The sequence below is a fragment of the Lithobates pipiens genome, unplaced genomic scaffold, assembly GCF_037356315.1.
Source record: "Lithobates pipiens isolate NorthernLeopardFrog02 unplaced genomic scaffold, aLitPip1_a1.2 Scaffold_35, whole genome shotgun sequence".
Classification (NCBI taxonomy): domain Eukaryota; kingdom Metazoa; phylum Chordata; class Amphibia; order Anura; family Ranidae; genus Lithobates; species Lithobates pipiens.
In genome coordinates, this window is record NW_027507811.1 from 19,473,945 (window position 1) to 19,494,732 (window position 20,788).

The 20,788-nt window shown below is 44.1% G+C and overlaps 1 protein-coding gene across 1 annotated transcript in view; it reads left to right on the forward strand.

The window, feature by feature from the left end:
- LOC143955192 (uncharacterized) overlaps positions 1-20,788 on the forward strand; it is a 422,346-nt gene that overhangs the window by 11,125 nt on the left and 390,433 nt on the right. Inside the window, 4 exon segments of the mRNA XM_077465281.1 lie at positions 14,743-14,812; positions 14,929-15,026; positions 15,142-15,280; positions 20,637-20,788. The exon segment at positions 20,637-20,788 is cut by the window's right edge and continues 832 nt beyond it. Coding sequence (XP_077321407.1) covers positions 14,743-14,812; positions 14,929-15,026; positions 15,142-15,280; positions 20,637-20,788 — 459 coding nt within the window.

Below are 20,788 nucleotides of genomic sequence, written 5' to 3' on the forward strand. Positions count from 1 at the left end.
CTAATAAATATCCTTTCTTCATTAATTTAGTGCAAAATGTATTTTTCTACATTTCTTTGGTAAAATACAAAGCAGATAAGCGTATATTATTTACTCTGTGTGAAAGTTCTGGCGGCCTATCTCAATTCTTGAGGCTCTAAAAAATGCCAGGACAGTACGAATACCCCCCAAAATGACATCCACTGACTGGTAACAGTGTGTAAAAAAAAAAAATAGCATGTATATATATATATATATTTTTTTAACATTTTTTTTTTTAACATATTGTGAACACAACAATACAGTGTTACTCTGGGGAAGTGATCACATTTTTTATTTTATTTTTTTTATTTTATTTTTTTTATTTTTTATTTTATTTTTTTATGATTTCATTATGATTTATTCTGAAAATGTATTATGCTTTATTTCTTTTACAAAATAAAAAAATAAAATAAAATCAGTGTGTATTATTTAGTCTGTGTGACAATTTTAGAGTCTATGATGTAAATTTCTGAAAATCGATCAATCCTGAGGTTCTGATGGCCGATCTCATTTCCTGAGGCAGCGAAAATGCCAGGACAGTATAAATATCCCCCCGAATTACCTCTTTTTGGAAAGTAGACAGTCCAAGGTGTTTAGTAAGAGGCATGCAGAGTTTTTTGATGCTGTAAGTTTTTTTGCCATAATCTTTTTGGAAAATAAACAAATGAAATAAAATCTGATTTTTATTTAACAAGTTATTTCTCACGCACAGCTCAGGGGCATACTTACAATTGCACATCAAAACACTTTCTTCTACTCCTTCCAAGCATTAGGCTTGTGCAATTCGTTTCGTAACGAATCGAAATTCGGCGGAATTTTGCATCTTTCGGACATTCAGATGCATCCGAATAAAAAAACTAACGAATAACAACGAATACGAAAAAAATATAACGAATGAATTCGTCATGATTCGGTAATTCTTTAAAGATCTAATGAAACAAAAGGTCAGCTCAAAGTAAATCTTATAGTCCAATCAGCTAATTAATTTTGTGCCGGAGGATTGATTACTGGCAAAGTGCATTCCTGAGAACTGAGTGAGGAGGGTGTTGTATTGTATTTGAGCCGAGGAGAAGAGACGTTGTCATTGTGTGTGTTTAAAAGATTCAATAAACAAAACGACTTTCCAAACTACGAATCATTATCACGAATGTCTATACATAGATAAATAGCCAATTTCAACGAATACGAACGAATGAATTCTACACTCTACGAATAATAACGAATTATCCGAAAACGTATTAACGTAACATAACGAATATAACAGAACGAAATTATGTATTTTACGAATGACGACAAACCGAAAACTGAACAGAATTTTCCGTTGTGCACAAGTCTACCAAGCATGAGGATACCACAAGTGTGAGACTTTTTATGTATAGATGCATAGAGGGGTCCAAAATCCAAGGAGCACCTTCAGGCTTTCAAAGTGCAAAAATGTTACAGCTGTCACATTTTGTTGAGGCCCTGCAGTGCCAGGATAAGAGAAACACCCACACAATGACCACATTTTGGAGAGTAAACACTCCGAGGTATCTTTTCAAGAGGCATGATGAGTCTTTTGAAGATTTAATTTTTCTGACACAAGTTTTTAGAAAATGTATGTATATATATATATATATATATATATATATATATATATATATATATAATACAAGAAAATTGTTATATATAATACAAGAAAATTTTTGTATATATATATATATATATATATATATATATATATACAAGAAAATGAATTTTTTTTTTTTTTTTTTTTTACAGAAACCTGTCAATTACCGTATTTATCGGCGTATAACACGCACCCCAAGTTTAGGAGGGAATTTTAAGGAAAAAACTTTTAGGAGGGAAGTTTAAGGAAAACAAAATGAACTTTTAAATGCCCATCAATGAAGCCATATCAGTGTCCATCTGAAGCCTTGTCAGTGTCAGATGCAGCCTTGTCATGCAGCCTTGTCCATCATTGCAGCCTTGTCCATCGTTGTCCCCTTGTCAGTGTCATTTTCAGCCTTGTCAGTATTATTTTCAACTTTTATTTTTAAAAATGGCGCCACCGAGATGTCCTGTGTTTCTCGGCGACGCTCGGTAGTTCTCAGCCGCCTTTCGGCCCTTCTCGTTGGCTTTCGGCCGTTCTCGCCGGTTTTCGGCCGCCGAGAAGGGCCGAAGGAGGCCGAAAGCCACCGAGAAGGGCCGAAGGTGGCCGAAAGCCGCCCAGAGACTCCAAAATAGTGGAGGATCGGGCGTATATAAAACACAAACCCGCGATTTTCCCCTGATTTTACGGAGAAAAAAGTGCGTGTTATACGCCAATAAATACGGCAATTAAATATCATAAACACAGTATGGGCATATTTACCATTTTACTCAAAACACATTCTACTACTCAGGTAAGTATATAGTACAACAAATAGGGGTTTTTAACCACTTAACGACCAGCGCACGACGATGTACGTCCTATTTTTGAAGAGGGATATCTCGGTAACGGCAGCAGCTGCTGCCACAACCGAGATATCCATCTCTTCAGGCGTCGGTCCTGTGTACGATAACGGTGGTCTCCGCGGCGGATTCGCCGTGAGATCACCGGTATCGGTGGCGGGAGAGGTGCCACCCCCCCTCCCGCCGCCCTCCAGCACCTTCCGCCGCTTACCGGAGCCATCGGTAGCAGCGAAGGCGATCGGGTCCTTTCACTAGCTGGGTATGGAGACGAGTGAGGCTAAGATGGCCCCCACTCATCTCTATACCATAGCAGGGTGGAAGCGATGTCAAAACGTCACTTCCGCCCATACCTCTTAAAGGTATATTTTTTTTTAAATGTCATTTTTTCTTTTTTCTTGTTGCATTTTAGTCCAAATATGAGATCTGAGGACTTTTTGACCCCAGATCTCATATTTAAGAGGACCTGTCATGCTTTTTTCTATTACAAGGGATGTTTACATTCCTTGTAATAGGAATAAAAGTGATCCATTTTTTTTTTTTTTTTAAAACAGTGTAAAAATAAATAAAATCAATTAAAATAAACAGACAAAAACTAAAGCAGAGAAGCACCTCTAAGTGCAGACAGACTTTGTATTTTAAAAGACCCCCCAACAGGGCTACTTACAATACATGGGTAAACAACAGGCACATCAATAAGTGTAGGTCCAGGATGCCAGTTGGAGCAGGCTGCGGGAGCTGCTGGTACCACCAGATGGAATGTAACAGAAGTCCCTTGTGTGGAGGAGGAAGTTGGCAAAAGTCCTTTGGAGCATGCGCTATACCACATAGAGGCATGTGCACTCCCTTCTCAAGCAAATAACAATACCTAATGATGTGGTATATATACACGCAGACCAGCTGGCCAGGAAGTTTCCTGCCAACTCGTGGAGAGAACTGAGCAAGGCACAGAATGTACATAAGAATTAAAAACACTGATAAATCTTGTAACACATGAATACATAAATAATAAAAAAATCATAATAAATAATCATAATAAAAATAATCATAAATAATAATAATAATCATAATAAAAATAATCATAAATAATAATAATAAATAAATCATAATAAATGATAAAGAATATATTAGACAGACATATGTGCAAATAAATCATCACTTGATAGACATTTCATGGGGTAAAAGGTAAAAACATAAAACTTTACCTTTATAAATACAGTCCAGATATGTTTTATATAACTTGATTGAAAGTTATGTCCTAATACCAATGGCCTCTGGTGTGCAGGGTTACACACCCTTCGTTTAGTGAGCATTTGGTGATTACCAGTTTAGGTGTTTTGATATACTTAAAGTATTCATTTGTGTTAATGGATTGATTATGTACCAAACATTGTATCTTGTGCATCCCAAAAATCAACCAACATTGCATATAAAAACAGTGTACGGTAATGGTTGCCTATCTACAAGTGGTAAGGGAATACAGCTCTGCACCTATAGCAGTCCTTGGACCTGTAAGCCAAGCAAGCCTAACCTATTGATATGTGGATGTCCCCAGGAATGCCATGCTCACTGACCAGGAAGTGTAGGAGGATGAACAAAGGTTGAACAATAGAGTTCCTGTGGTTCCAGGAGTGCAGATGTCTGGGACTGGTGTCTCGGGAACTTAGTCAGTGGGATACACAGATGGGTCCGGTAGGATGGCAGACGGTAATGTGGTCAGCAAACAGGCACTGGATTGGCCCAGACAGTAGGCTGAGATGACACTGCTCTTTTGTGGCAGGCATCAGGAATACTGTTGTGGCTGCACTGGTTTTGGTGACACTGTACTTGTGTGATGGCAATCAAGGAAACTGGTGACCCTGGCATTGATGTGGCAGCAATTAGGAACACAGCTGCTGGCTTACGCTAGTCCAGTGATGGCGAACCTTGGCACCCCAGATGTTTTGGAACTACATTTCCCATGGTGCTCACCTACACTGCAGAATGCATGAGCATCATGGGAAATGTAGTTCCAAAACATCTGGGGTGCCAAGGTTCGCCATCACTGCGCTAGTCTGTCGACATTCAGACCGGTGAGGCTAGTTATCAACAACACTTTTGCAGGCATACATTGGTCTAGCAACACTGGAGAACTGGTATGGCGGCAATCAGGAACACTGTTACTGGCTGACACTGGTCTGTTGGCACTGGGACTGGTTTGGCAGTTTTCAGGAACACTGTTGTTTGCATACTCAGTTCTGGTAGCACTGGGACTGGTGTGGTGGTGATCAGGAACACGGTTTCTTACACTGGTCTGGGGACATTGGGACTCGTACTGGTGATCAGGAACGCTGTTGCTGGCTGCACTGGTCTGGTTATAGTAGGACTGGTGTAGCCGAGTTCAGGAACGCTGTTATTGGCTTACACTGGGACTCATAAAGCATTGATCAGAAATTATGTTGGTGGGGTTCACTGGTCTGGTGACAGTAGGACTGGTGTAGCGGTGATCAGGAACACAGGATTGGCCTAGACTGGTTTAGTGGTGGTGTCATAGGGTGGACGCAATCAGAAACACTTTTGCTGGCTTATACTTGTCTGTTGCCACTGTACTGGGGTGGCAGCAATCAGGGACACTGGTATGGTGATACTCTACTGGAGTTGGTAGTGATCAGGGACATTGGTTGGCTGAGCTGGTCATACCGTACTGTGCCGATCACAGGGATAACACTGTGTTTGCTCTCACAGCCAATCGGTGTAAGAGGAAACAGAGTGGTGGCTCCAACATACAACCTTTGTTCACATTTGTGATGGCTGTGATTGGTCACAGTGATTACATGGGACAGGACTAACTTCATTGGTTCTTGCCCCGCTCTGTGATCTGCCGTGTCTGATGGACTCAGTGATCACCGAGTACACCACTGCACGCTCTAGAGGGCGCACATGAGCAGCGCAAAGGGGAGGCCATTCTTATACACCCCCCAACTTTTAGGAGTCCGCTGTCTTGTTGTTTTTTATACAACAACCACTGTATATGGCAAGTGGTCAGGCACCAAAACCGAAGAACAATCCAAGAAGCAGCTTTCAAAGTATTTAAAAACGCAGGCTGCAGTTGATTTTTTCTCCACAAGGTGCTGATGTTAATTATTTTCAGTGGAACGTAAAGACAGGAACTGATAAAAGACAGGAAGTGATTTCAACTATAGAGTTCCTAGAGATAAGACAGTTTGTAAGAAGCAGAGAAGGATATCCTTGCAATCGGCAGCAGAGGAGGTAATACAAAATATTTAAAATTTACACCAAGAAACCCCCCACGTCATGTCCGTCCTCTTCCTCCATAATCACCGTGACGTCTTTTACCTCCACCAGATACTACTATACAGACATATATATAGAGTATTATAATATGTACACTGATACATCCTAAATATAGAGCCATTTATCCAACTGTCCATCCAGAGCCTCTGGTTTATAGACCGGATACATCCTAAATATAGAACCATTTATCCAACTGTCCATCCAGAGCCTCTGGTTTATAGACCGGATACATCCTAAATATAGAACCATTTATCCAACTGTCCATCCGGAGCCTCTGGTTTATAGAGCGGATACATCCTAAATATAGAGCCATTTATCCAACTGTCCATCCAGAACCTCTGGTTTATAGACCGGATACATCCTAAATATAGAACCATTTATCCAACTGTCCATCCGGAGCCTCTGGTTTATAGACCGGATACATCCTAAATATAGAACCATTTATCCAACTGTCCATCCAAAGCCTCTGGTTTATAGACCGGATACATCCTAAATATAGAACCATCTATCCAACTGTCCATCCAGAGCCTCTGGTTTATAGAGCGGATACATCCTAAATATAGAGCCATTTATCCAACTGTCCATCCAGAACCTCTGGTTTATAGACCGGATACATCCTAAATATAGAACCATTTATCCAACTGTCCATCCAAAGCCTCTGGTTTATAGACCGGATACATCCTAAATATAGAATCAATTATCCAACTGTCCATCCAGAGCCTCTGGTTTATAGACCAGATACATCCCAAATAAAGAGCCATTTATCCAACTGTCCATCCAGAGCCTCTGGTTTGTAGACCGGATACATCCTAAATATAGAGCCATTTATCCAACTGTCCATCCAGAGCCTCTGGTTTGTAGACCGGATACATCCTAAATATAGAGCCATTTATCCAACTGTCCATCCAGAGCCTCTGGTTTATAGACCGGATACATCCTAAATATAGAGCCATTTATCCAACTGTCCAGCCAGAGCCTCTGGTTTATAGACCGGATACATCCTAAATATAGAACCATTTATCCAACTGTCCATCCAAAGCCTCTGGTTTATAGACCGGATACATCCTAAATATGGAACCATTTATCCAACTATCCATCCAGAGCCTCTGGTTTATAGACCAGATACATGCTGGACATGAAGTGAACGGATATCTCCCCCATCCAGGACACAGATAAAAAAATGTATTAATATTGTTTCTTCTACAGTCATTACAAGCCAAAATAAAAGATATTTTTGACAAAATTGTCAAAATCCCATCATACTTAACGTGATGACGTTATTTCGTTAGGACGGGACTACGTTCAGGTTAGTAGCCAATAGCTTTGGTCTAGGAATTTGATCTGAGCATGCGTGGCACTTTGTCCGATCGGAATTCTCTACACAAAGTCTGATCGGATCATGTTGTCGGAAAATTTTATAGCCCAGCTGGAAAACTTGGTCCGTCAGATACTCCAACGGAAACAGTCCGATGGAGCCCACACACTGTCGGATTATCCAACAACACGGTCCTATCGGATATTGTCCATCGGAATGTACACACGGTCGGACATTCTGACAACCAAATCCGTTGGATTTTGTCCGACAGATTTTGTCCGAAACTGTTGCATACACACGGTCGGACCAAGTTGTCGGAAAATCCGATTGTACATAACGTGATGACGTTATTTCATTACGACGGGACTACGTTCACTCTAGTAGCCAATAGCTTTGGTTTAGGAATTTGATCTGAGCATGCATGGCACTTTGTCCGTCGGAGTAGGCTACACATGATCGAAGTATGTCCGATAGGAGCAGTTTGTCGGAAAATATTTCCAGCAAGTTGGAAAATTTGGTCCGGCGGATATTCCGACGGAAACAGTCCGATGCATACCACACACAGTCGGAATATCCGACAAAACGGTCTGATAGGACACATTCCGATGGAATCTCCGACCGTGTGTACAAGGGCTTAGAGTTACTATAGCATCATCATCTGGTTGGGACAACCTCCTATGTGCAAATACCAACTGCCCGCTAAGAAATACCTGGCAAAATTGGGTACCGCCAAACCCCCTTTCCTCCAGGGTTGTTGCAACACTTATTCTATCAGTGGTTTGGAAAATATGCTTAGGTATCCAAACTAGAGAATTCCTGACGATATACAGAAATAAGCAGAGACATTTCATTTTCAGCAGATTAATTCTACCGATCAGGAATAACGGTAGGTTGCGCAGGCTTGCGTGCATTGCTTAAGAGTACAATCAGAGTAACATTTAGCCCTTGTACACACAGTCGGACATTCTGACAACCAAATACGTTGGATTTTGTCCGAAACTGTTGCATACACACGGTCGAACAAAGTTGTCGGAAAATCCGATTGTACATAACGTGATGACGTAATTTTGTTACGGCGGGACTACGTTCAGGCTAGTAGCCAATAGTTTTGGTCTAGGAATTTGATCTGAGCATGCGTGGCACTTTGTCCATCGGAGTAGGCTACACATGATCGGAGTATGTCCGATCGGAGCATGTTGTCGGAAAATTTTATAGACAAGTTGGAAAACTTGGTCCATCGGATATTCCGACGGAAACAGTCCGATGCAGACCACACACAGCAGGATTATCCGAAAAAACAGTCCGATAGGACACATTCCGTCGGAATCTCCGACCGTGTGTACAAGGGCTTAGAGGGATAAAATCTGAAAATTGACTGCGAGGTAGTTAAGCCCAAATATTTTACCTTATCAACCCAATGGAGTGGGCAGCCTATTGGGGCCCTCAGGTTCGAAGGTGGGACCCGCAACGGTAAAATCTGTGACTTACCCCAGTTTACCCTAAGACAGAAAAACTGAGAGAAGGTATCGAAGATGGATAAAGCTGAGGCTAATGAGTGGTTACCATATACTCAGCATATAGTGCCGTTTTTTTTTTTATCCTCCAACGGTGCCACCTGGATCCCCTTCACACACAGAAGGTTAAGTAGGGCAAATAAACCAGGGGACAGATGACATCCCTGGCGTGTCCCCCTAGCTACCGAGAAGAAATCCGAACATATCCCATTAAGTTTAACCACCAAAACTGGGGGATGATATAATAGTGTAATCCATTCACGGAATGTGGGACCAAAGCAAAACCACCATAGTACTTCCTGCACAGTGATGAGCTCAGGCGTGTTCACACAGCCACGTGCAGAGCCCGCCAGGAAGTCGGCGCAGCGCTGTGCTAATCACAGGCAATGAGACATTGCCCAATCTCTGCAGCAGCACATCGGGAAAATGTCTCCCTGCCTGTGATTAGCGCAGCGCCACACCGACTTCCTGGTGGGCTCTGCACGTGGGCTGTGTGAACCAGGGGCGGATCCAGAGCCTAGTCTCGGGAGGGGCACTGCCAGAAAATAAGGTGTTGCTTATAGAACACGTTTGTATTAAAATATATGTATTTAACATATCATACAGTCATAACCTTGTTTAAAACAGTGACACTGTTTTAAAGTGTTAGATGCATCCCCATGCTGGCATCCCATTTATTTGTATTCTAACACATGGCTGCATGGACACAGCCACTATGTCCCAATATGACATGCTGGTGTGGGTACCTGAAGGCACCTGGCAAGCATTCTGGGACCCACGCAGGACATATTGGGACACAAAAGCTGTGTGTGCCATTAGAAATAAATGGGATGCCAGCACAGGGATATGTACAAAACTTTATGGGACATTCCTTTTAGTATATCCCACACTTTATCCATCCCCAAGTCAGTTAAAGACAGCCCGCATGTCTGCAGCATGCCCCCTGTGTGAATGAGGCCTAAAGATGAATTTTAATGTCATTCTATATCATCATTATCATCATGATAATCACACAATACAGTTGCTGTGGCTCATGATGATGATGATGATTGGTAATTGTAATACACAGTATGGAGGGGGGTAATGTACCGACTGATGCATTTGTGACCAATGGCAATTCATTAATCCCTTTGTGCTGCATTAGTAGCAGTGTTTTTTTTCAACCCCATCATGCTGCAGCATAAAAGGGGTTAATTAATAATGATGGTGCCACTGCCACTAATGCAGCACAAAGGGGTTAATTAATTGCCATTGGTCATGAATGCATCAGTGAGTACATTACCCCCCTCCATGCTGTGTATTACAATTACCATTCTAACTGCATTAACACCCCTCCCCCCTCCCCTTCCCTCCAAGTGTTGACCACTTCAGCAGTTCACACAGCTAACACACTGTTAATGAGTTAAGGCATTTAAGTGATCACTCACTTGCAGACAGTGCAGATGGGCTCACAGGTCGGACAGCATCTTGTCTTGAATCTCGCGCTCCCGGCCTCTGAAATATGACGTCACGCCAGCCGGGACTAGGGAGCTCCTGTCGGGTGGAGATCACTCCGCCTGACAGGGAAGTAACACTGGGCACGTCCGCACCGCTCTGCAAATAATACTACACAGCGTGTAGCGGCGACCCCAGTTTTACCATGGTCTTTACCCCCATAAGGACGCCACCGCCTGGGCCCCTCTAAATGAACGGATGGGGCACACTGAATATGTCATCTTGGAGTGGGGGAAGCAGAAATAAAGTCCCTGCAACTGCATTTAGATGATTCCTCGCCAAATGTAAATAGGTGGCGGAGGGAGAAAGCCTTGAAGTGAAATATTTTCGGGGGGGGCAATTGACCCGTTGCCCCCCCCCTGGATCCGCCCCTGGTGTGAACACGCCTGAGCCCATCACTATTCCTGCATGTAATTCAAGTATACAGAATCAAAGGCTTTTTCCAGATCAAAAAAGACTAAGCCCTTGTACACACGGTCGGAGATTCCGACAACCAAATCCGTCGGATTTTGTCCGAAACTGTTGCATACACACGGTCGGACAAAGGTGTCGGAAAATCCGATCGTTCAGAACGTGATGACGTTATTTGCCTTACGACGGGTCTACGTTCAGGCTAGTAGCCAATAGCTTTGATGTAGGAATTTGATCTGAGCATGCGTGGCACTTTGTCCGATCGGAATTCTCTACACATGATCAGAGTATGTCCGATCGGAGCATTTTGTCGGAAAATATTTCCGGCAAGTTGGAAAATTTGGTCCGACGGATATTCCGACGGAAACAGTGTGATGCATACCACTCACAGTCGGAATATCCGACAAAACGATCCGATCGGACACATTCTGCCGGAATCTCCGATCGTGTGTACAAGGGCTAAGGTTCCCCCCTTAGTAATCTCAGGGCCAAACTGTAGATGAGTGTACACCCTTGTCAAATTGATATCAGTGGCCTTCCCCAGCATAAACTCCATCTGGTCTTTGAATACTAAATGTGATATAACCAACATGAGTCTGTTGGCCAGTATTTTTGTAAGGATTTTGAAATCCATATTTAATAATGAAATGGGCCGATATGAAGCGCAGTGCAAGGGGTCCTTATCTGGCTTGGCTATGAGAACAATATGTGCTTCGTACACAGAGGGAGGCAGTCAACTTTTCTTAAAACACTCCTGATAAAAGGTTAACAAACGTGGTGACAGTAAATCTAAATGTTGTTGGCCAGCAGCCCATCTGGTCCCAGTGCCTTACGGTTGGTAAAAGAGCCCACCGCTGCAGCAAGTTCCTGCGCCTTAACCACTTACAGACCGGACCATTTTGCTGGTCAAAGACCAGACCACTTTTTGCGATTCGGCACTGCGTCGATTTAACTGACAATTGCACGGTCTCCCAAACAAAACTGACGTCCTTTTTTTCCCCACAAATAGAGCTTTCTTTTGGTGGTATTTGATCACCTCTGCGTTTTTTATTTTTTGCGCTATAAACAAAAATAGAGCGACAATTTTGAAAAAAACGCATTATTTTTTACCTTTTGTTATAATAAATATCCCCCAAAAATATATAAAAAAACATTTTTTTCCCTCAGTTTAGGCCGATACGTATTCTTCTACATATTTTTGGTAAAAAAAAAAATCGCAATAAGCGATTATTGATTGGTTTGCGCAAAAGTTATAGCGTCTACAAAATAGGGATAGTTTTATGGCATTTTTATTAATAATGTTTTATTTATTTTTTTACTAGTAATGGCGCCGATCAGCGATTTTTATTGTGACTGCGACATTGTGGTGGACACATCGGACATTTTTGACACATTTTTGGGACCATTGTCAGTTATACAGCAATCACTGCTATATAAATGCAGTGATTCCTGTGTAAATGACACTGGCAGTGAAAGGGTTAACCAGTGGGTGGCAGTGTAGGTGTTAAGTGTTCCTAGGGGCGTGTTACTAACTGTGGAGGGGTTGGGCTTTCATTTAGTGAACACTGATCTCTGCTCCAATCACATGGAGCAGAGATCAGCGTCACTAGTTTCTAGGCAGAATGGAGGAAATGCTGTTTACACGGCATTTCCTCCATTCAGCCGTCCTGTGAGACGATCGTGGGTATGCCCGCGGCGATCGAGTCCACGGGACAAATGTCCGGACTCACGGGGGTCCCGATGGCAGGGCGGCATTGAAGATTGGACATACCTGTTTGCCAATATGCCTGCCCGTGCCATTCTGCCGACGTACATTGGCGTGCGCTGGTCAGGAACCGGTTAAAGGTGCATCCAGTAGCTCAGATACCTCCAAAGGTAAAGTGGGAAGATGGAGTGGGTCCAACTGCAGGGGCGGACTGACCATTCAGGCTCTCGGGCATGGACCGAGGGCCCCATGCCACTAGGGAGCCCCATCAGGGTGGCCAGCCTCAGTAAAACCAGGAAAAGTATGTAAAAATCTGCCCAGTTCAGAGCCTGCAACTAATTCAAAGGCCTTTTCCTGCCAGCTGCCTGCCACACCAAGTACTAAGGTGCAAAGGTGTGTGTAAGGGGACACTGATAGAAGGTGGTACACTAGGGGGGGGGGGGGGGGGCTCTGCCATAAGGTAGGACTCTGCGGACTGTGATGTATAGGGAGAATGTTGCGACTTTGGTGTGAGCGCGGCACTCATCCTGACTGCTGTACTCTATAGGTTTGTTACTTACTCCTGGCATGGCGGCCACCTGTAAGTCTGGGGGCCCCATAATCTTCTATTGCCCGGGGGCCCCATGAGTTGTCAGTCCGGCCCTGGGTCCAAGAGAGCTACTAGATCCTCCCCCAAGTAAGATGGAACAGGGGAATATTGTGCTGCATAAAAAGAGACAAAAGTGTTAAGAATTTCCTCCTGAGTAGACACCAATGATCCAGAGGGCGAATAAACACAAGGGACAACAGTGGAGGCATAGCTATCAGCCACAAGCAATGCCAACAGGCATCCATTTTTATCCCCTTGTTCAAATACCTGTCCACAGTACAGGTCCTAGCCTTTTTTGCCATGTCTTTGTAGTGTAAATAGCGAAGGAGTGTCTGCGTATATATTTGAACACAAGCGTGTTCGTTCTCCTGTAAAATCTCTGTGTCATGGGTTCTAGCAGCCTTAATGGCTGAAATGTCTTTCCCTCTAATGCCGCGTACACACGATCGGAATTCTCGTCCGAAAAAAGCTCTGATGGTTTTCCCGATGGAATTCCGACGGAATTCGGCTCAAGCTGTTTTGCCTACACACGGTCACATCAAATTCCGAGTTTATAACGCGGTGACGTACAACACGTATGACGGGACTAGAAAAAGGAAGTTCAATAGCCAGTAGCCAATAGCTTCCGTCTCGTAGTTGAATCTGAGCATGCGTCATTTTTGGCGTGTCGGAATTGCATACACACGATCGTAATTTCCGATAGAAAGTTTCTCTGACGGGAAAATTGAGAACATGCTATCAATTTTTGGCCTTGCCGGAAATTCGGACAGCTAAATTCCGATGGAGCGTACACACGGTCGCATTTTCTGATGAAAAGCTCTCATCGGTCTTTTTCTGTCCGGAATTCCGATTGTGTGTACGCGGCATAACAGTTGCCTTGAAGGTATCCCACGTCAATTGTGTAGTGGACGAACCCTCATTAAATTGCCAATTGGATTGTAGTGACGGCTGCATTACACCATCTACCAACTGATCACATTCCCCCTCGGGAGAACCTGAGAAGCAGGAATCTGCAGAGCGCAGCACAACCTGGAGTGGGGAGTGATCTGATAAGCCCCCATGAAGACAGGAGGCCTCCATTATCAATGGCAGCAAATCCAAGGAAGAGAATGCAAGATCAATTTTGGAGGAGGAAGCATGCACCAGAGACAAGTGAGAATAACTCTTAAAGGGGTTGTAAAGGTAAATGTTTTTTCACCTTAATGCATTCTATGCATTAAGGTGAAAAAACATCTCACACTGCCGGCGCCCCCAGTCCCCCCGTTTTACTTACCTGACCCCTCGAAAATCCCGCGCTCGCCCCCGCCGTCCTCTTCGCCGCTTGGCTGGAGTGGATGGATTGACAGCAGCGCAGCCATTGGCTCGCGCTGCTGTCAATCACATCCAATGACGCAGCGCGCCGGGGGGTGGGGCCTTGTGATACAGCGAGCGGCTATAGCCGCCGGCTGTATCACGGGAGCGCGCCCACAGGTGCTTCTCACCAATTTGAGGAAGCTCGCATGAACGTGAGAAGTACCTGCGGGAGGAAGCAGAGACAGCCGCCGAGGGACCCCAGAAGAGCAGGTTCGGGGCCACTCTGTGCAAAACGAGCTGCACAGTGGAGGTAAGTATGACATGTTTTTTTACTTTTTTTTTACTTTACAATCCCTTTAAGTTGCAGATGCTTCCACCTCCATACTCCCATCAGTCCCACAGAAGCAGCCCAGTCAACCAGCTCCAGATTATGTGCGCACTGCGGGTTATAAGTATCTAATGCGTAATCAAGAATATTATTGAAGTCCCCAGCCATTAGAATTTTCACAGGGGCAGATGAGGCCAGTTTATACATCATTTCGTATAGAAGTCCACTGGTGAAAGGGCGCAAGATATACACATTCACTAATGAATGTCTCTCTTTAAACAGGATTGTAAAGTGTGAATAAAATATCTGGTGATCCATTAACACCCAGAAGTTGGGAGCAGTTGAGAGTATTTAGAAGGACACAAGGATCTCTACAAGGACGTCATGATGGACAATCAGCCGCCCCTCACATCACCGGGTAAGAGGAGACTTTATTGTAAAGGAGAGAGCAGTACGGAGGCTCCACCTAGATCCCCCATCATCTGATAAACACATAGAAACAATGTATTCAGTCAGTGTGTGTGTTTCCTACAGATGGATCCAGTAATGGGAACCCACCAGAGAGATGTCCCCGTCCTCTGTATTCCCGGGATTCCACACAGGAAGATCACACCATCCCCCACCATCATCAGGTAGGTGGGGCTGAGCATGTAGACCTCAACATGTATTCTGAGCTATGAGAGGACATTCTTCTATGTTATAGCGTCTTTATTTTTATAAATGTGTTCTATCATCTTTGGGTTTTAGAATGAAGAATGGAAAGACTTCAAAGCTGATAATAAAGAGGAAGAAGAGATGTTGGTGAGTGGAGATCAGCCGTCTATGGAGGAGGGGGAAATTATTATAGAAAGTAGGCAAGAAGAACCTTCTCTACAAATGGACCCAAGTAAGTTAAAAAAAAACACCAAATATAGAACCAATTCCCATTATTATTTTACTTCTATGAGTATAAAGTTTGTATTTACATTGTTACATCAGAGGAGAAAAGGTCTATGTCTACTGAATACACCCAGGAGGAAGACAGAATAACCATATAAAGCTCGGCCTCATTTTCTTTAGTTTAAAAATTTGTATATACAGTATAGAGCAGTGATGGCGAACCTTGGCACTCCAGAAGATGTTTTGGAACTACATTTCCCATGATGCTCATTCACTCTGCAGTGTAGCCGAGCATCATGGGAAATGTAGTTCCAAAACACCTGGGGTGCCAAGGTTCGCCATCACTGGTATAGAGTATAAAGTTTGGATTTACTTTGTTACATCAGAGGAGAAAATGTCTAAGCCCTTGTAAACACGGTCGGACATTCCGATGGACAATGTCCGATAGGACCGTGTTGTCGGATAATCCGACAGTGTGTGGGCTCCATCAGACTGTTTCCGTCGGAGTATCCAGCTGGGTTATAAAATTTTCCGACAACATGATCCGATCGGACATACTCCGATCATGTGTAGAGAATTCCGATCGGACAAAGTGCCACGCATGCTCAGATCAAATTCCTAGACCAAAGCTATTGGCTACTAGCCTGAGCGTAGTCCCGTCCTAACGAAATAACGTCATCACGTTAAGTACGATCGGATTTTCTGACAGCTTTGTCCGACCGTGTGTATGCAACAGTTTCACGCAAAATCCGTCGGACAAAATCCGATGGATTTGGTTGTCGGAATGTCCGACCGCGTGTACAAGGGCTAAGTCTACTGAATTCACCCAAGAGAAAACTTAAAATTTTGAAGCAGTAGTTTTTACAGAGGAAGGCCGGATACCCATATAAAGCTTGGCCTCATTTTCTTTAGGTTAAGAAGATTCCTTCCTGATCCCAAAAGGCAATCAGTTAACTCTTCATATCAACATGCTAAAAAATAATTCCTACAATTATTAGTAACCATATTTAGTATTTACAGGTAGAGAGAGTAGTGGTGTGCTGTACTAGAAAATAAATCTGCTGCCATGGGCGTCCGCAGAACTTTTTTCAGGGGGGGGGCATCATTTTAGGGTCACCCATGCAACTCCCCTTTTCCACAATGTCATGATCACATTATCATGGTCAGAGACTGCAGACGTAGTACCGTCCCTAGGATAAGTAATGGATAATGGCAAACAGGCCCTCTTACCAGACCCAGCGAAACTACAGCAGTGATCCCTCTGGCTGGATGATTGTTCACTTTGGGTTCCCCTGGGGCAACTCTGGTCAGTAGTGTAGCATGTCTGTACCCTGGTAGTGGCTCAGTTTTTCTCTCTCTGGTGACGCTGGGCAGTGTGGCTCTCTCTGGTGGCGCTGGGCAGAGTTTCTCTCTCTCTGGTGGCGCTGGGCAGCGTGTCTCTCTGGTGGTGCTGGGTAGCGTATCTGTCTCTCTGGTGGTGCTGGGCAGTGTGGCTCTCTCTCTGGCTTCTGCCCAGCACACTCCTCATTCTTTGTCCTGTAGCGCTTTCTCCCTCAGCTTTTTTCCAGGCTGCAGTCTCTCAATCTCTCTTTTGATCGAGCTGTAGCCTCCTCCCTGTGAAAAATGGGGGCGCCAATCTTTGGGACTACATGTCCCATGATGCTTTCCTAGTCTCCTTTGATTGGCCCTCAGTTATGGCCAATAGGGAAGGAACGGAGCGGGCAGGAAGTTGGGCGGGGAACCTGGTAAGAGCCGCCGTCTCTTGTCCCTGACAGGAGAAAGGTGGGGGGGGGGGTCGAGCGGGGGAAACATTTGATAGCCATCAGCTCACCTTTCTCCTGTCACAGCGACACCAAGTTCGCTGCTGGACTGAGCAGGGAAAAGAGACCGAAGTCACACTACACTGATGGGGAGGCTTGACAGCACCTTGTTGGTGTTACCCCACTGGCAGGTGGCACCTGGGTGTGGGCTGCCAGCAACCTGATAGCGATGCAACTGTGCTGAATTTAAGATCTGAACCCTGATTCCGGGGGGGGGGGCACTTGCCCCCCCCTTGCCCCTACCTGCGGACGCCCATGTCTGCTGCTAAAGGTAGTCACTCAAAAATATATAGTATACACAGCAGAGAGGAATAAATGTTCAAAGCAATACTGTGCAAAAGCGACCAGAAAAAAAAAACTACAAATTGGTGGTGGAAAGTGAGGGATTATAATAGATAGATAATAGATAATCCTCAGCTCATATAACGGTGCTTGCTAAAATAGAAGAAATATATAAAAAAGATCACATCATTTAAATAAAATAGAAAATAAAAGTGTCCATGAACAGTACATATTGTACGTAAGCTAAAAGAACGATGAACCCAAACTGTAGGAGCAAATAACGCAAATACTGATAGCTGCCAAATATTAGTGCATAAACCAATGTGCTCGTCTCCCAAGTGAGAGTACAGAAATAAGACAAAAAAAAAAAGAAAAATATCACACCGTACTAGAACGGTAAACACAAAAAATGTCCACAAATGTTCTTACAGCAAAAAGAAATAATAATACACATACCGTATATACTCGAGTATAGGTCGATCCGAATATAAGCCGAGGCCCCTAATTTACCACAAAAAAACTGGGAAAACTTATTGACTCGTGTATAAGCCGAGGGTGAGACATCCCTGTGTCCATCCCTGTGTCCCGTCCATCCCTGTGTCCATCCCTGTGTCCCGTCCATCCCTGTGTCCATCCCTGTGTCCCGTCCATCCCTGTGTCCATCCCTGTGTCCCGTCTATCGCTGTGTCCCGTCCATCCCTGTGTCCCGTCCGTCCCTGTGTCCCGTCCATCCCTGTGTCCCGTCCATCCCTGTGTCCCGTCCATCGCTGTGTCCCGTCCATCGCTGTGTCCCGTCTATCGCTGTGTCCCGTCTATCGCTGTGTCCCGTCTATCGCTGTGTCCCGTCCATCCCTGTGCCAATCTGCAGCCTCTGTGTGCCCTGCCGCACCTCTCCTCCTCGTCTGACAGACGGCGGCCATTCCACTGTTCAAAAGCCGCGCCTCCCTGTCTGTGATAGGCGGAACACTCAATTTCCCAGCAGTCAGTGTTCCGCCTATCACGGACATCCTCTTATCCTCGTCCGTAGTATGAGAATGAGCGGATGTCCGTGATAGGCGGAACACTGACTGCTGGGAAATTGAGTGTTCCGCCTATCACAGACAGGGAGGCGTGGCTTTTGAATAGTGGAATGGCCGCCGTTTGTCTACATGATCTCCGTGACTCGAGTATAAGCCGAGGGGGGCACTTTCAGCCTGAAAAAAGGGGCTGAAAATCTCGGCTTATACTCGAGTATATACGGTATATGGTGCAATGTAACGTGATCCTGTAGATCCGGAAAGTAAAGTGCGGGTGCTGGTAAACACAGTTCAGTAAAGTGCTACTAAGTGGTGGATGACCCGCGCGTTGCTCCGTGCTGGTTAAATATATGGCTGTCCTCTTACCTTACTGCTGTAAGGTAACAGCATTAAATGATGTGTCTTTAGGGTCCTATCTTGCTTATAGTCAGCGATGGAATGCCCTTTAAGATGTCCGGGGTGGAGATCTCGCCAGTGTAAATGGGATGGTACTGGCGCAAACTGTGAATCCCAGGGGGATCATCAATCTTGGGGTAGGTAGTCTATAGGATAGCTTACACCCCAACTCGTGCAAGGTTTTAGATCTTCAGCTTTCCCAGAATCTCATCAGAAGGCTGAATGATGTCACCAGGACCTTGCCAGCTGCACACCTCGCACAGGGCTCTGCTGATTGCAAAGCACAACCTGTCCACTTTCTCCCTAACTGGAGGCAGTTATTCCAGATATTCCCTTCAGTGCGTGCAGCAGTACGTTGGGTTTAACCATTTGAGTTGGCGCAGAAATACCTTTTCTTTATTTCACATTTAGTATTTGTAATAAGAATGAGAAACCTTAACTGCTGATAGTAAGAACATCATCGATGTACCTACCCCAGCGCCCGATGTACTGTGTATATTGTACGCCATATGAATCAACTCTAGTCTTCACCTCGATAAGTTAACCCTATTTATTACATTGGACAATGTTCCCAATAAATGAAAAGGAGATACTGTACACCATATGAAAATTCCATCTCCGTTTCTCAAATTAACATCATGTTCCCAGAAAATGAGGAGGAGATACTGTACACCATATGAAAGGTCCATCTCCATTCCCCAATATAACGTCATGTTCCCAACAAATGAGGAGAAGATACTGTACACCATATGAAAGGTCCATCTCCATTCCTCAATATAACGTCATGTTCCCAACAAATGAGGAGGAGATACTGTACACCATATGAAAGGTCCATCTCCATTCCCCAATATAACGTCATGTTCCCAACAAATGAGGAGGAGATACTGTACACCATATGAAAGGTCCATCTCCATTCCCCAATATAACGTCATGTTCCCAACAAATGAGGAGAAGATACTGTACACCATATGAGAGGTCCATCTCCATTCCTCAATATAACGTCATGTTCCCAACAAATGAGGAGGAGATACTGTACACCATATGAAAGGTCCATCTCCTTTCCTCACTATGATGTCATGTTCCCAACAAATGAGGGGAAGATACTGTACACCATATGAAAGGTCCATCTCCATTCCTCAATATAACGTCATGTTCCCAACAAATGAGGAGGAGATACTGTACACCATATGAAAGGTCCATCTCCATTCCTCAATATAACGTCATGTTCCCAACAAATGAGGGGAAGATACTGTACACCATATGAAAGGTCCATCTCCATTCCTCAATATAACGTCATGTTCCCAACAAATGAGGAGGAGATACTGTACACCATATGAAAGGTCCATCTCCATTCCTCAATATAACGTCATGTTCCCAACAAATGAGGAGGAGATACTGTACACCATATGAAAGGTCCATCTCCATTCCTCAATATAACGTCATGTTCCCAACAAATGAGGAGGAGATACTGTACACCATATGAAAGGTCCATCTCCGTTCCTCAATATAACGTCATGTTCCCAACAAATGAGGAGGAGATACTGTACACCATATGAAAGGTCCATCTCCATTCCTCAATATAACGTCATGTTCCCAACAAATGAGGAGGATATACTGTACACCATATGAAAGGTCCATCTCCATTCCTCAATAACAATATCATCAATGAACAAAGTTGCACAGTGTGATTTGGATGCATTGTATCATTTATCTACTCTATTTATATATTTCTGTTCTGGTTGCACTCACTTGCATTCCGGAGCTCAAAGATTTATAACTAGACCAACATCTATGACTCCTGAAAGGTTTCAAAAATTCTTCTAACATTTATTGTAAAATTGTTTCTCAGCAGATGACCATAATGTCCGGAATACGTCTGAGGAACCTTCTGATAAATCACATCCCAGGACTCTAAGATCTAACAGTAGAAATACTTTAATAGATCCGTCTATTCCCGAGGAATCTTCTTCAGGGCAGGAAGGAGATCACACAGAAGAGAGT